We start from the raw sequence: 17,344 nt of genomic DNA on the forward strand, positions 1-17,344 counted from the left end.
CCTTTTTCATAGCTGTGTCTATGTGGCTTATAGGCAAACAACAACAAATTAAAACAAACCAAACACATCAAGTATTCATTTTGAAATACAACAGAAGTATAAATTATGAAAACAAAACAAAACAAAGAAAAATAAATAATGAGAAAAGAATACCAAGAAAAATTGAGATGAATTAGTAAATGGATAAATAAAAGAACAAGGGTAAAGGTCAGGGAGGGGAACTGCATGCAAATGCATAGAGTGGCATGAGTGTGTGTGTATGCATCAAGAGGTGAGTCAGGTAGGAAAATTAAGATACATATGTACCGTAGAGTATGCAGGCGGATTTCAGTCACTTCACTAGGTTAGTATGGCAACAACAGGGCTCCATCTTTTAATAAATATTTATTTTTGGAGTCTCAAGGAGTATGTTATCTGTTGCATCTGGTAAATTTCCCATACCTTCTCAGTCCACGTGTTATATGTTGGAGGGTTAGGCTTTAACCACTTGATTGTGATGCTCAGAGGCAAGATTTAAGAAGTTCAGAACAAGTATTACAATACAAACACTTTGTGGAGGCAGTTGAGTCGTAGTCATGTACACTCCCCAGTCTCAGTCAACACATGCACCAGTGTCTCTTCATGCTTGTGTTGACCAGATTGACAAAGACCAAAATTAAAGACATTTTCTGCATATTTTTTTTATTTTATTTTAATTAGCTTTGTAAGAACAAAAAATCTTTTCAGTTGGTTTTCTTTTTTCTAAAGTCTATTTTTTGTTGTTTTATTTTAGTTAACTGAAATGTTTTTTCACACCGAGTTTTAGTTTTTAGTTTAGTTTGTTTACTACACTAACCTTGATGACATTCTTTATCTTGTATGGACAAGATCCATATCTTAATGATAATCGGTGCATGCAAGATAAAAAAAAATGATGTTTTGATATTATATTGCTATTATATGTTGTTATATATTGATGTTTTATGTATAGATATTTTATTCTTTATTATTATTATTATTTATCTTAGCTTACACTGAGGTATTCTTTGGCTGTGATAATGAATAGTATTAAAAAAAGAACTAGTAAAAAAAAAAATCTAATTCAGCACAGTGGGTTGAAGCCCTCTAGTGGCTGGATACAGTCATAGCTCTCATTCTGCTACTTGAGAGCTGAAGCGAGACATTTAAGAGGGAACTCCACATTTTACTTTTCAGATTGAGTTTTTTAATCACGGAGACTGCAGAAGTTGTAACTGAGCTTCGTCATGGGAAGTGTAGGATTCAGGGTATTAAGAACTGGACACAAACCAGGGAATAAACATCAGGATATTTTTTTATATGGACTTTAAGACTTAAGAATGACCAAAATTTAAGTGAATTCCTGCAAATGCTTATTTTTATGACTCATTATTACTATTATTATTAACTTTCTTGTTGTCTTTACTTTCACCTTCTCTAGCTTCAATCGACTGGACCTGCCTCCTTATGAGTCTTTCGAGGAGCTGAGGGAGAAACTTCACATCGCTATCGAGAACGCACAAGGCTTTGACGGGGTGGATTAGTGCTTCTTCTGCTGTGAATGATCTGAACAGGCATTACTGCCATCAGAGTAAAAAAACCAAGTATGAGATAAACAAGCTGTGCGTCAGACTCGGGTCTTAACCTGCGAGCCGTGTGACAGATGAAGGACAGTCACACAACCTTCACTCTGTTGTGGCACACGCAGAGAAAGGACAATAAATCTGGAGTGACAGAGGTATTTAACCACTCCGTGTGTTCTAAAGTTTACAAAGCAAAAATGCAAAGCTGTATACTGTATAACACATACATGTTAACTAAAAAACAAAAAAAAAAAACATTTGTTTAATTTGGGCTGAATTGCCTGATGCATGAAATTCTCAGATCAGGTACTTGTGAGACTTATGCCTTCATATTGTAGTAAATGAGTTTGGTTATGTTTCTCCTCTTTTGAAATCCATAAACTTGTCCTTTCATCACGTGTTAGTACTTGAAAGAGTGGACCATGGTCAGAATAGTCAAGCCTTCTATGACATTTGAATGAATAGATTTGAACTCAAAATCCATGTCAAGTCAAACTTTATTTATATAGCCCAATATCACAATTTGCCTTAGGGGGCTTTACAATCTGTACAGTGTGCAGCACCCTGTGTTCTTTAGACCCTCCATTTGGTAAGGAAAAAAAATTCTCCCCACAAAACAGAATCGGCATTAAAATTAAAAGTTGAAGGCAGTGACTGTAAAATAAAGATGTGCAACGGGTCTCAATCTTGCACTGTTGACATAATTTGGAGCCGAACTTGAACTTGAACTTACTTGGAACAAACATCAATGAGATAAGAACTGTCTAAAAGGACAGAAATTATCTTTTTGGAAAAAAAAAATATTTGATGTGTACTTTGATATTTTATTTTGGTCCCATCTGCTAACATGTAGGGGGAGGGATTTGACATCTACTGGAGCCAGCCACCAGAGGGTGAGCGAGATGTCATAGCTTCACTTTTTTTAAGGGGTTCTCCCTTTATATATGTCAATGGTTGAAGGCAACAATGTGTAAGATACAAAACCTGGATGATAAATTTGACAGTTCAGCCTAAATGAAACAGATGTGAAGATATTTTCTCTCCATTTTTCCTACCATTTAAATTCTATACATAATTATACATTTTTCATTCCATCATACTAGAAACACTGATACAAATCCCACATATATGCATCTCAAAAGCATTGGTAGCAGAAAATTTATATTTAAACAAGTTTGAGCAACTATTCTTCAAACAAGTGTGTCATTTAATAATCATAGTAGTGATATATTAATACCAGGACCAGTAAAAGGCTAAACTAATTATACAGTAGTTTGTACCTTTGTAGGCCACAGATCCAAAGAAGTGACTACATGCAGTGTTAGAGTGTGCTGAAATACTATGCATAATTGTACATAATATTGATATGAGAGAGCTGAATATCACTTGATCTTTGATTTGTCAGATATTACAAAAATACTGTACATACAAATGTAACTTTGTCTTCTACAAAATGGTGAAGCATTTATTTAAAACTGTTAAAAGTAACTCAAATTGACGAATTGGTTATTAGTGCACCTCTATATCACACATCCCTTTTTAGTGTTTCATTAATGAACAGCAGCCACTCATACTGAAGTTCAACACTGACTGTGTATCAGAGGAATATATAAATGTATATACACACCATATCTCCTGGCCAGTAGCTTATAGAAGCATTATATGACAGACTGGCCTCATCATACAGTATGTTAAATATTTTATTGCCTTTTGTCAATGAGTGATATCATTTTGTTTTCTTCTACTCATCATGGGTGTCTAATTACAGCACAGTGCTCTATTTTAAAGAGTACAACTTTAAAAATTGTTTTGTTGGTTGTCAAAATGTGTACAGATTATTGTCTGTTTTCAAAACTGAGTAATCACTTGTAATACCTTTGTAGGAAAGTAACTGTACTTAAGCAGTAGTTTTAACATTTTCTGACGGTAAAACATGTGTTTACACTACCTGCCATGTTTACAGGTCGTTGATAAAGGAAGGTATTGTGGGCTGGTTCTTGTCTCGGACAACACAATTTTATACTTATGCTTTTATAAAGTGAAGCACTTTGTTAATATCGATGAGTCTTACTTCTGAACTGTCTGAATCTTTGCCAATCTGTCACCTGCAGACTGCTTAAGTCGTTCTTTAAAGAAAATGATCCTATGCTTCAAGTGCACGTGTTAAAATGTTTACATGTGAACATTGCTGAAAATAAGCACATTCTCTTCTTTCACTTCTATTTAAAATTAAATACCGAGGCCTTCATTTGTAATGTATTGTAGACTTTGATTGTTCATCGATGTTTTAAATGGAAGTACTGTTATATATGTATTGTTGTCTACTGAATAATAATGAATAGATCAATACTTAATTTCTGATATATCAAATTTTGTTATTATAGAATTTAATAATAACACCTATAAGTGCATTAAAACAACAACATGCATGCAACATATATACGACAGTTTAAAGGGTGGAATGAACTGTAGCTGTTAAATCCTAATTTGATGACCTATAGCACACCAAATTCAATATATTTGAGAAATAAAGAAATAAAAAAAAACACCTACACAGTGTCTTTATGTCTAAATTTCCTACATATTTAATGGCTGTTTTTTTTTTTAAGGTTTTTTCCTAATGTGCACTTTTCATTCTCATCCATATTGCAGTTTTTTCTCTATTGATTTGATGAACTTTATCCTAAGATTGTAAATGCAGTGATGCAGTGATCACAACTTGAAATGCATTCACATAAATGATTTTTCTCTTTTCACACAGCTCTCAGAATCACTTAATTTTCCTTTTTTAAAACCTTGTTTTTACATTTTACAAAACTAAATAACTGTAGGTTTGAACTCATGATCCTTTAGACTGAAGTGTGTTTTGTTATAGTACTTCCTTTTTAGACACCAGTATGTGATTTTGATGATTGCATGAACAGTTCAGAGGACCCCCTTTGGGGCAGACATTTGTTGTTATTTCTTTTAATTTATTTTTGGTTTTATGTAATGATAACTATTTGATATTTTATATTTGACAACTGTGACTAATGTCTTTATTATGTTATTTCAGAGTATCTTTTCAGCTCTTCAACTCATCCCAGAGATGTATTGTTTCTCTTTTGGGTAGCACACATGTGGTCTTACCATGTTGTTGAGTGTTGTAGTACTGAATTGTTCCAGCTGGGGGAGCTACAACACACTGGATTCTTCCTAGAAGGTCTCGCTTAGGTTTTAAACTTGCATCTGTTGAGCAAAGTTGGTATGCTTCAAATCACATTAGCAGGAAAATATTAGTTCTTCTCTTTCAGTTCTGCTGTTTTATGTCCAACTCTTCTCTGTCTCTCATGGGTTTCACTATAGGATTCATTTTTAACGACACTTCTTCATAACAGAGCTGAAAGGACAGACTTTATCTCAAGTTAATGTAGCTGTAGTAGAAAAAAAAATCAGTCTGTGATCTCTCTTGTGTTCCTACAGTATAGTAGGATAGTATATTATGTAGTGTTAGCTATTAACCATAACAGGGTCTGTGCAGAGGACTTGTCCACATATTGGTCGGAGCCTTTTGTGTGATTCAGCTCAACAGCCACAGTCCTAATTTCTCTGCACCCCCCCCAGCGTGGTGGCACTAAAACTCCCTCCCCTCCACAGGGGTCAGTGGAAAGGTCACACAGGATCCAGGCTGGCCTTTTGGACACTCCTGAGGTCAGCGGGGATGGGCATGTGTGGGAGCAGGAAGACACAGTCCTCAACCAATGGCAGCAGGTTCCCTCTACCCACAACCCTTACCAACATTCATAACCTGATAATGACTTTTACTTCATTGATCTGGCCTCAGAGCTCGACCACAGTTCGCATGCAGGCCGGCCATCACTCCACCCACAAACTGTGCCGTATTGGCAGGTGCCGAAACTGAATTCTTGATTAATTAAAAACCCTGGGGAGAACCTCGCTGACCATGAATGAGGCCAGGCTCTCACTTTCTCACGTTATGTAAGAGAGAAGCCCTCAACCTCCCCTCAGGCTGTGGTCAAGTATTTGGTTATGTAATACAGTACAAGTACTTTACAGGGAAACACCACATGCAAACAGGTAATAAACTGTTCATGTAATGGGCAGAAGATGTCATTTAACAACATGTGTTGGAAAAGGTTAGAATTTTGTAATTTATTTGTTTTGACGTTTTTCTGGGTATTAGTGTATGAATTTTATATTTGTAACCAGTAAAAATTAAAGCTACAGCTTGTTATGAAACAGTCTCAGTTACTGATGCTTTTATGTAACCAACATAAGTTAATAAGACCATCCACGAGAAGATCGGCTATTTCTACAGTAGTTATTCTTCATGAGAACAAGATGGCAATATAGTATTTATAAAAAAGGTGAAGCAGTAGTGATGATGACAGTGGTCTCTTTCTCTTAAAAAAATAGCTTTTCATCTGAATTTGTTTTGGGGAACCAAACACATATAGCACCCAGCTAAAATTCAATAAATGGAGGTATTTTTAATATTTCTGTCCAGGTTTTAAAATGTGTTTCTCAAGTGCATAACTACTAGAGCTGCATCGATTAGACAAATACATGATTAACCACCACCTATTTTGATAATCAGTTAATACATTTTTAGGAATAATTGTCCAAATTCTCTGATTTCAGCTTTTAGAAAATGCAAATATTTTCTGGTTTCTTTACTCCTTCTTGTAGGCAAAACAAAACATCGTAGGACATCATCCTGGGTTTTGAAAAACAGTGATCAAAATTTTTACTATTTTCTGACATTTCATGGGCCAAACAATTAATTAATTAATTAATTAATTGATAATGAAAATAGTTGTTAGTTGCAGCCCTCATAAATACCATTTTGTTAACAACTTTTGCAACAATAATACAGTTAGTAAACCTCAGTAAAATTACTATAAATAATAAAAATATAATGAGAGTGCACTTTTTCCTCCCTGAATCATCTCTTTTTTCTGATTGAGTGGACATCACAGCTGGGCTGCGGTCCGGCTGCTGAATAAAGGTTCACAGAGGGAGGGGCAAGGACCGTGGGAGGAAGGGGGGTTTGATCTCTCTCCACAATAAGTGATGGACATCAGATCAATATCGACATTGACACAGCAGCTGTCCTGCTCCTATCAATGCTTCCTTGTAATTGCAGGGTCCAGTTTTAAAGGACAAGAGACAAACTCATTTCCATTAACATGTTTTTTTCAGTCTGCAGAGACCATTTGGTGTGCAGTTGGTCTCTGATACTGATGGATCTGCTCTCATCAATACAGCTTCACTTGTATTGATAGAAAAGTGAAAGGGTCGTGGTGGAGCATGTGAGATGCTGTGTGAGTGCTGAAATCCCCCATTGTTACAAAATGTAAAAAACATCCATCATGAGTCAGTCAGGGTTTTGGTGTCAAGTACACATGACACAGGAAAACATGACTGATCTGATCTTAAAGTTATTGATACAAAGTATGTATTATTATATTATCATGTAATGATGGTGGGTATGTTGAGGAAGATTAGCTTACTTAAATGTAACCTATTTTGCAGTGGAAAAAAGGTACTATTTATGTAACAGACTGTTCACTGCTATAGTTTGACATATTTAAAATTGCATATCAAATGACTCAAAGAGTGGTCTGTCTGTGCTGAATTAAGAGTGTATATGTATGTATGTATAAGAGTGTAAAGACAGCATCCTGCTTACAAAATAGACAATTTGAGTGTGTAGGTTAATTTTTAATTTTAATTTAATTTTTGACCATGGAAACAGTATGTACGTTAAGCAGAAATTACAATAATTCTGATCCCATAAATGTGTATTTTATACTAAAAGAACTTAATTGTGCTATTTATTCTGTCCCTGGCAGGTGTATAGTATGGTTATAGTTTGTGTATATGAATAATTTCCAACATTTGATTGCATGATGGAAGACGTTCCAGCTGTTTAATGTTGTATAAACTTTTGATGTTACCAAATTATTTGCAACCAAAATGCAGTTATTAAATGCAGTAAAATATCTGACTTGTCTGTCAATCTTTGCTTTGTTTGGTTAATAATTTAAGTCAATAAGTCAGTTAATATGAAGAGAAAGAAAGAATTAAAATATATATGAGTTATGGGTCCTACATGCTACACACCAGTCCTTTAATTCTGTTTGTTTACTTTTCTTGACACTGACAGTTCCACAAAAACAGAGGAAACAGAGGAAAGAAATTATATCAAACAAAAAGACAAAAATATTGCCCAAATACATATAATGTTTCAAACGACAAGTAATGGGCCTCAAAGCATGATCACTAAATTCACAATTCCAATTAGACACACTTCTCTGAAATTGCCACATAATATCAGTTTCCAAAAGGTGGGTGAGGAGGTAAATCTGAAATCAGTCATTCCAAGGTCAGTATTTTCTGCTGGTCCCTGTTCATAGTTTATAGACACTTCCAAAAAAATTGTGACCATCTTTGTATCTCTACGTGAAAGAGCTGAAATGAAGAACGATTTAAAAGCAGGCCCTTTAATTTGCAGGAATTTCATAAGTGGAGACAAAGGACCTGGCAAGGTGTCTCCCCTGTCACCAGAGACGCACTGCTCCTTGCCACTTTAATTGGGCCTCGGTAACAATTAACCATAGACTCCTAATTACATTATGAGTTATGGTGGCTGCACTGTCTTACCTGACAGCAGTGCAGAGCTGTCCTCTGTCTTACCTGCAGCTAACGGTAGGTGGCGCTGGACTAAAAGCTTCATTCAGACCCGCAGAAGTGATGAATTGACTCTGTCCATCCCAGAGGAGGGAAACTACTCCAGCAGCTCTCACCGACTGTCCTCTGATTCAGTAGCAGCGCAGTTCATGTGGAGGAAACAACTATGAGAGGATAGCTAGCATGCACGGACAATTCATATAACTAAATGGCGCCTTACAAAAGGAAATTATATCAGCGGTTGCTGTTTTTTGTCGTTTTTCTTCCAATCTCAGGTAAGGATCGTCTTCACTCATATTTTCTGAGTTAAATAACGTTAACTTTTAGCATCACTTGGACTGTCCGTAACCGGTATGTTTCAGCGTTGACCCCCAACAGGAGCTGAGCGGTTAAACACTGAGTTTAAAGCTCCTCTGTAACGTAGTTAGCTAATTTTCTGACACTTCAGAGCAGTAGCGCTTTAACGTTAAGTCAACGGTAAAGTAGCTCGACTGAATGATACTGAAAATCAGCTTGTCGAAATTTATCACCTAATCCGTAACCGCAAAACAGGAAAAGAGAGAATTTAACGTTTTCATTGATTTAAATTAATTAAACGACACGAAACGTTAAAACGTCGCGTGCCTGAGTGAGAAACCATTCGGTTCAAGTTAATCCAACCGTCAGGTAATGTTAACTTGAAACGTCTTCTACTGTTCACTGTTAGCTATTAGTATTGATATCACTGTTAAATATTTAATGCTTATAATGTTTTTCAGCAGTGCTTTCACTCATTTGTTCAGTTTAACCAGCTCTAACTGTTGTTAACTTTTATAGCCACTTAACCCAGTGTTTCCTCTGTATTCATGTAGCAGTGATGCACCACCACAAGGAAATCACCACCACTGTAAATCTAAGTCTAACACTGTAATTTAGCCTCAGAGTTATTTATAGCTAAACTAAGTGTAGTCTGGATCCTTTAGAAGTAATGAATATATAATGATAAATAAGAGTCTGAACTTTAGACATCACTAAGACCCAAACTGCAACAGATATGAGACAAAACTATAAATATTGCCCACTGCAGCTGAATTAAAATGACAAACAGTGTAACTTACTTCAGGTCAAAAGTGCTCTAAACTACAGCTGAACTAAATATAAAAATATCTGTGGATATGCAAAATATTAGTTATTTTTGCCATTTCTAACAGTGAACGATGATGCTTCAAATGAGCAGCTAAGCAGATAAATATTAAAGTGGCATATTTATGAGTTAATGTAAGTATTTAGCAACAGTGTGCCTGTGATCTTCTAACCAGTATCATCCAATTACAGAGCTGAATTGAGAGGTCAACAGTGTGAATTCACTAATACAAAATCAATACATCTCATATCAAACATAAAGCTGGTGCAGGAGATAAATGATTTACTGTGTGGTCAGGCTTTATGAATAGTTCCTTCCTTTGATTTGTAGGCTTAACCTGGTTGTAAGATGGAAGTATCACATAGTAGATTGCTATTAGGGATGGGTATTATAGGATTGTATTGATACTAATGTTAATACTGATACTGCTTATTGACACCGTTTATCAATACTCCTATACTGTTCGCCATAATTTGGCATAATTCAGCAGTTATTTTATCATTACTTTTTCACATAAGTTAGATTGTTTTCTTTGTTATTGCATTTCGCTGCTATTCATTAAATCTAGTGAAGAAAGCCCACACTTTTGAATGTTGTCAGCTGATTATGTAACATTACATAAAGACTAATAGCAGTATTGTTTGTCCAGGAGCTTATCGATATTTCAGTACTGATGGGTCAGGAACTGGCACTGGTGTAGCACCAGTTTCTTGATAGCCATCCCTGTTGTTATGTTATTGCTTTGAATTGGATGTGAGGACCCTGCTGTGTATTCTGTTGATATATTGAATTATAACCTTTCAGGAATGTCACACTGTCTCTCTATTCAGTCCACAGAGGTCACAATAATGAAACATTACGTGAAGCTCATGCTGAGAGTTTTGTAATAGGTTTCTTTTTAAACTAAAGGGGACTAATAGGATCAACCGTTTCACCTTCACCTTCAGTGACTTTATGAGCCATAAGTAATTGGATTAAAGTGGAGCGGGAAAGACCTTATGAAGCTACAATGTGATTACTGTACAGGACAGTAAACCTCTTTCTGGCAGGCCTCCAAGCCTCTCAGATGTGATATTTCACCTTAGCAGGGTGACTATAAACACTGGGGATAGTGAGCCATAGCCTCCAATAAGTGTAATTACTGACTCCAGAAAAAAAACGTGGACTGATTTCAACCCTCCTTATTAATCACTTTAAGGCAGTAGTTAGATAAATGTTCAAGCCTTTAAATGTTTTACTGGACAGCTGTCGGTGCTATGTTCCTCTGCATTAATAGAGGGTTCCATGCTGATAACCACTTTCACTCTTCACATGCTTTTCTTCTTCTCTTCCTACAGGTGTTTTATGCTTTAGTGAGTTATTCTTCATCAAGGAGCCCCATGATGTCACTGTCATGCGGAAAGATGCCGTTATTTTGGATTGTCAGGCGCATGGAGAGTCGCCGATCGATGTCCGATGGCTCAAGAATGGAGTAAGAGTGGTGGAGAATGAGAGGGTGTACCTGCTGTCCAATGGCTCCCTTTACATTTCAGAGGTGGAGAGCAGAAAAGGAGACAAATCAGATGAAGGGCTCTATCAGTGCCTTGCTCAGAACAAGTATGGCGCAATCCTGAGCCAGAAAGCCCGTCTTACAATCGCAAGTGAGTACCATGCTGGAATTACTATGAAAACATAACCATGTGGAGGACATGTGATGTGTTGTGGTGTGATGTAGGGTGATGGACATCTCTGACAAGGACAGTGCATCCCAAAATGAAAAGTATATATTTTTTCCCCTTATGGGTGGTGCTTTTTGTTCATCTAGGTTGTTTTAGTTTGAGTTGCCAGGTTTTGGAGAAATTGGCCGTAGAGATGCCTGCCTTGTCTTGAATATAATGGAACTAGATGGCACTTGGCTAGTGGTGCATTTGAAGTACATTTGAAAAACTGAACAACAGTGTCTCCTTCCAGAACTCTCTCAGATGACTCAGTATAATCCACAGACCTTGTTGTCAGCAATCTTATGTAGGAATTAGTTTCTTTCTATGATATAATCTACTATTTTCTATCTACGATAGAATCTACTGGGACTATTTTCTTTCCTCAGTAGAACTGCAGTACAATCTACAGGAACTACTTTCATTCTGCAGTAGAACTGCAGTACAGTCTATAGGAACTACGTTCTTTCTGCAGTAGAATCTATTGGAAATACTTGCTTTCTATGAGAAAGAACGACTTTCTCTCTCCTAAAAGTAATGAAACTGCTCACAGCAATATCTGTGGATAATCTTTTTGTACTTTGAGCACCAGAAACCAAGTGCCATTTAGTCCCATAATATTGGAGAGAAGGCAGGACAACTCTACAGCCAATATCTCCAACTCACACCAAAACAGTCTAGATTGATAAATTGTACTACAGGCCAGAGGAAAAATATGTATTTTTGATTGTGGAGTGAACGTCATGTTCAGGCAGGGTCACATGTCTTGTTTTCTGGCTGTTTGCTGCCATTTATTTGCAATAATCACTGGGTGAGATTCAAATCTCCCTGTATGACTCATCTGAGGAGATTTAGACACACATTGCTGTTTATTTATTGTTTTGTGCATCTTGGTGTTGCTTTGATGGAAGCAGAGTAGGAAGAGGGACAAAGTCTTCAAAGTTAGAGCCCAGAAAGATGCTTTTTGCCCATTGGTGTGTTAATGAAGGAGCAGCAGATCTGAAAGGTTAGGAGCTGTCCAGGATACCGACTCTCCAATGCTAAAGAGCAGATGACCCCTATTCACAGGCCGGGGCTTTCATGTTATTGCACCCTGATCGCTTGAGGAATTGTTCTTTTGGAATGCTTTCTCCTCCAGTGCTGTGCGAGTTGGCCTCATATTTTAAAGGGGGGAGTGGAGAAGCTTCAGGCAGAGTTCGTGCTCTGGGACCTTATATCCCCCTCCTCCTATACCAGAGGCCATGCGTCTTGCTGTGCCACTTTTGCAGCACGTATGCTAATACTTTTACCCCTGCCAGCAATGCGTTCTCATCTGTACTAAAACATGCATTTTTAACATTCCATGCAAGATGCTGAAATTTGATTTTGTTCCGGAAAAATGGAGTGCAATTTGTGTGAGTTACATAGCAGCTGTTGAGTTTATTGAGGAAGTTAACATGAATTATTCTGAAGGTTAACATGCAGAGCTCTCTGGTCAAGAACCCAGTTGTAATTCTGATATTTCCTGGTACTTAAAACGTGTATATAGTTTGATTAATTAATTGAGTAGTTTACCTGCTTTATAGTTTGAAGTTAAGAGGTGATAAAGGCTGCCAGTAAGCTTTACTAGTTTGTTTTAAAATGGCACTTAGACCTGCTTGAGGGTCTATCTGGAAGCTCATAAAGTTTGCACATACCTGAGAAATGCTCAGTTGAAGGACACAGAAGTAGCAGTGGGGGTTGTTCGCGAGTGGTGTGCACACACACACATACGCACACACACACAAATGTGAATTGCTGTTTCCCAGTACCATGGCCTTACCCTGAGTGTCTAAATGACCAAACTTTATTGCAGGTCTTACCAGGTCAGTATGGGCCGGAGGCTTCGGACACAATTGTTTTCTGCCTCACTACTCTGGTGAAAGAGTGAAAAGCTTTTCACTCTGACTGTTTTTGTCCACACTGCCCACCCCCCTCTTGCCCTGTGCTCACAAAAGAAAAGGGTTTCTTCGGGGGCAATTGTTTGGCCTGATATCAGTGAACAGAACAGCTGGACCTGTTCACTACACAGCTAATTACATTAATTGTAAAAGTTAAAGTTCAGAATGGCTTGGTTCCCTTCACAACCGGCCTATTACATGGAAGTCTGGCCAAAGATTTTGGCAGTATGTGGTTACTTATCTTGGATTTATTTTAACCAGAGAAAGACTGTTGTTCAAATTATGTTTATTACAAACATTTGGATCTGAGTCACTCCGTGTCCTGAGGTTTTTTCACATGTTAGTTCCTCGCTAAAAGATGTATAGTGGAGCCTCAGTACCTCCTTTGCAGTGCCACTTAGACATCCTTCATTCATATCAGTCATTCTATCATTTCCTTTCCTGTATCGTAGTTATAAGTAAGAATGACAATAGAGTGTTTTATGTCTTAAGTGCAGGGATGGTACCCTTTGTGACTTTTTTAATCCTATGCTTATATTTTGAAGCTGTGGATCTGCTTCTTGTCTATGAGGAACGTGATGGTGATGGAGTGAGAGTAAACTTAAACATTGTGTTGCTGATGCACAAAGGTGAGAAGGGATTTGGCCTTGATGAAAGGAATGTGACATTTGAGCCTCATCATGTGACTTTTGTAAATAGAGTTAAGATTGATGGGGATCTCAGTAGATAGATTACCTCCTGAGATGGCTCCCTTTTTTGGAGCTCTTGGCACCATGTGATCACTGATACATAAGGCATGAAAACTGTGGAAAATGTCAATTTCTCATCAACTTTTACAGGTGTGACTCAGTTGTGGCCCCCCATGTTGGTTTCAGGCATATTGATATGTGATCAGTCAGGGATGAAATAGTAATAGTAATGTTCTGTTGTACCCTGGCATTGCTGACATGATACAAAGTGAAAACTGGGGGCATTTGTCACAACTAAACCCTGATTCCATGAACCGTTGAAGTTGAGGATGTCTGGTCATCCTTGTAGAAAGTAGATGATCAGGCCTGTGTTGAAAGATAGCCCAACATTGGCTTTATTTACAGTAAAACTGTGTTACTTAATGTTACGTGTCACATTCCCCCCAATGGAGTGGACTGCATTTATGGTTATTGTTCTGATATTAATTTGGCATTACCCACAAATAGTACCAGCATTTGTTTAGAACATGATATAATGGTAAGCCTAAGGTAAGTTGCAGCTGCTTGATGAATGAAAATTCATCCAGTTTGCAGCTGTCATCCAGAGCAATGTGTTTTAGAGATGCACCCATCTAACTCTTTTTCTCCTGATACACATTATGATCAACTCAGGATATCTGCTGATATTGAGGACCAATCCCAAATTTTCCATCTCTTTACCCTACTGTGGGAAACACATTTGTATCATTTTTATGTGAGGCAACACAAGAACCTGAGAGGTAGTGGCCTACCATGACCAAATGATGTAACTGATAGGGGAGACAGTAAATTTATTAGGACATTGCCAAAGTAACTGTATTTAATGTGCTTCTGTCTCATCTTGACTAATATCCAATTTACTTAATGTTGTTATAAGTATTGGATCAGTGCACCTCTATTCTGCCTTTGGTACCGATAGTTTTGTCATCATTCATTGGAACATTTGGAAAGTAAATAATTAAAATGGGAAAACTGTAAAACCTAAACTTAAGGACTGTGGAAACAATATCCACAAGAGTGAAGTAGCTTTTTGCAGAAGTATTAGATATATTGTAGGCAGTGTATTCCAAGTAATATCTGAACTATACAGCTTCTACTACACAACAAAAACTGTCTGACCAGCAAAATGATTGTCAGAAGTGTATTGTGATGGCATCCCAAATTACAGTGTTGGAGGGCTTGTTTCTAGTTCTGATACAGAGCTGCAACAATTAGTCGATTAATTGATCAGTTGTGAACTATTAAAGTAATTACCAACAATTTTGATACTTGATGAATCATTTTTGGGTAATTTTTAAAGAAAAAAATCTCTAATTATCTGAGTTCAGCTTCTCAAATGAGAATATTTTGAGAGTAAACAGAATATCTTTGGGTTGTGGACAACACAAGACATTTGAGGACATCACCTTGGTTTTGGGAAACAGTGATTTTCACCATTTTGTGACATTTTAAGTATCAACAGCTAATTGATCAATTGAGAAAATGATCAACACATTAATAATGGCCCTGCTCTGATACAGATGTTATATATATTTTAACTTGATACATGGAGTATTATTAACGTTATTCATATTTAAAGCTGAAAGTAGAATGATATTTAGACATATGTATTAAAAGGAGCTGCTGCTATTCACTTACAGGGTTTATTTTATCTTACTGGTGTGTCCATAGGCAGCCAGGCCAGGACCACCACAGCAAAGTTGCTAAGGAATGCATCTGACTTGCACAGGCTTGGCACAATTAGAAACACCAATAAGACGAAAGCAAACTTCGCACAGTGTGAGCTGTGGTGTGAATGAATGAGATGGCCCTAAGTGAGACAACTCAAAGCCTGGAATCTTGTTTTTCTCCTCTGCTGGACACGAAAGGTTACCATGGTTCCCCTGAATGGCAGGCCCAGAGGTCAAAGGTTTCTTTAAATTGTTCAATGGATGGAGGGCAGTGAGAGAGCACAGGACTTAAATCTTTCCTACAATAATGCTGGATGCTTGTTTCCTTTTATCAGTTCCCGCAATAGTGATCAACGAATCTACTTTTGTTTTCGTGAGCATCTTGTTCTCTCTTACCTGGCTTTGTGTAATACAACTTTTATTTTGTCATCTGCTATCAACTTATTTTTCTGATTCGCAATGAACAAGGGTAAAACAATTGTTAAAAACAGAATGTAGCTATTTAAAGATTGACTTCTTCAACTCTTAAGTTGTGATATGAGATTTAAAGACAATGAAGCCTCTGTCTGTGGTGAGTGGAGGGTTGCTGTCGAATGATTGGAAAACTTTGTGGCAGAGATAAGGGATTGGAGGAGGGGGATGTATGCTCCTTCCAACACTGCTCCCCCACTGTTCGGACGGTGCTTGGAGAGGTCACACTGCTCATGGGAATAGTTCTTTGTTTAGCCAGGCCAGTGGTCACTTGACTGTCCTGCAGGCTGTGTGTAGCACTCGTACATCTGCCAGCGAGCTAGTGATTGATTTGTGTGCTTTCTCAGCTCTGCATTCTTCCTCTTCTACTTATCAGTCCTTTTTTTTCTAGAGGCTTTTATTAATGTTCAGTGGGGTCACCTAACATCGTGAAGGACTTGTCACTCAATTAAACTGTGTTTTTCAGTAGGAGTTGTGGAATGAGTGAAGGTAAATTTAATTTATTATGGTAAAATTATGTGGTGCATTCCAGTTCGCAGGTAGAGGATGAAAAAATGCATATGAAAAATATGTGCAACTTTTTAGTGAATTAATGAAGGTTTTTCATGGGCCTCCTGATGCTGAAGGCCATTAATTTGGCTTGCAGCCTGCAGGATGAGGAGAGGATGATCAATTTTAATGTCTCTCTAAAAGATGACCCCGGGGGATGGGTCAGGTTGACGATGGTTAGGGGCATCATTGCCATCCACATAGCTGAAGCAGATGAACACAGCATAACTGAACACAAAACGCTTCTTTCAGCTTGTTTATGACAAAATGATGACTGAAAATGATGCTTGATGTGGCCGTCTTCTCAGATTGCTCCTTTCAGTTAAATTATATATCAGTAACATTATAACATTGTGTATATTCAGTTCTATTTATATTTTTTCAAACTTTTCTTTTAGTATTCTGGTACTTAAGTGTCACTGAGGATGCATTTGAGTGTATTTCTAAGTTGGCTCACATGCAGGTATACTAAGCTGTGTTGTGCCCTGGCTGAGAAACTGACCACAGTAACCAGAGGAGAGAGGGCTGAACTAATTCTTGCTATTTGTATGGGAACCTTTGTTTGGGCTTGACCTGTCCTCTGACCTTCAGTTTGTTGAGCTGCTGGCATCAGCAGGCCCATCTGTTAAAAGATGAAATGAGACAACTCAGTTCTTCAGGTTTAGTTTTGGACTGAATGGATAACATACTGTAATAAACCAGGAAGAGAGAGAGAGAGAGAAATTTAAATTGACTATATTGTGATCCATTCAGGCTGCGGTTTAATTTAATGCCAAGCAGCAGCTGGACTGTATGTCTTCTTTTCTTTGTTGTGCTAGCAGCAACTGGCACACATCTTCTATACAGCAGAGAAGGATATTATTACAAAACAGCATTTAAAAATGCCACAGCTGGAAAACAACCTTAAGTGATTT

The 17,344-nt window shown here is 37.4% G+C and overlaps 2 protein-coding genes across 5 annotated transcripts in view; both read left to right on the forward strand.

Annotated features, from left to right (window-relative positions):
* The window catches only part of nedd4a (NEDD4 E3 ubiquitin protein ligase a), a 33,648-nt gene extending 31,785 nt beyond the window's left edge, over positions 1–1,863 (forward strand). For all 3 annotated transcript variants that reach the window (XM_084717962.1, XM_084717953.1, XM_084717945.1), the window contains one exon: positions 1,439–1,863. In XM_084717962.1, coding sequence (XP_084574088.1) covers positions 1,439–1,541 — 103 coding nt within the window. In that variant the 3' untranslated portion in view covers positions 1,542–1,863. The remainder of the gene's footprint in view (positions 1–1,438) is intronic.
* A 6,526-nt stretch (positions 1,864–8,389) lies between these two features.
* prtga (protogenin homolog a (Gallus gallus)) overlaps positions 8,390–17,344 on the forward strand; it is a 33,720-nt gene continuing 24,765 nt past the window's right edge. Inside the window, exons 1-2 of one of the 2 annotated variants that reach the window (XM_084717984.1) lie at positions 8,390–8,548; positions 10,734–11,036. In XM_084717984.1, coding sequence (XP_084574110.1) covers positions 8,482–8,548; positions 10,734–11,036 — 370 coding nt within the window. In that variant the 5' untranslated portion in view covers positions 8,390–8,481. The remainder of the gene's footprint in view (positions 8,549–10,733; positions 11,037–17,344) is intronic. The other variant, XM_084717976.1, reaches the window with a different exon arrangement.

This window comes from Lutjanus erythropterus, chromosome 1 (genome assembly GCF_056507025.1).
Source record: "Lutjanus erythropterus isolate fLutEry1 chromosome 1, fLutEry1.hap2, whole genome shotgun sequence".
NCBI classification, from domain to species: domain Eukaryota; kingdom Metazoa; phylum Chordata; class Actinopteri; order Lutjaniformes; family Lutjanidae; genus Lutjanus; species Lutjanus erythropterus.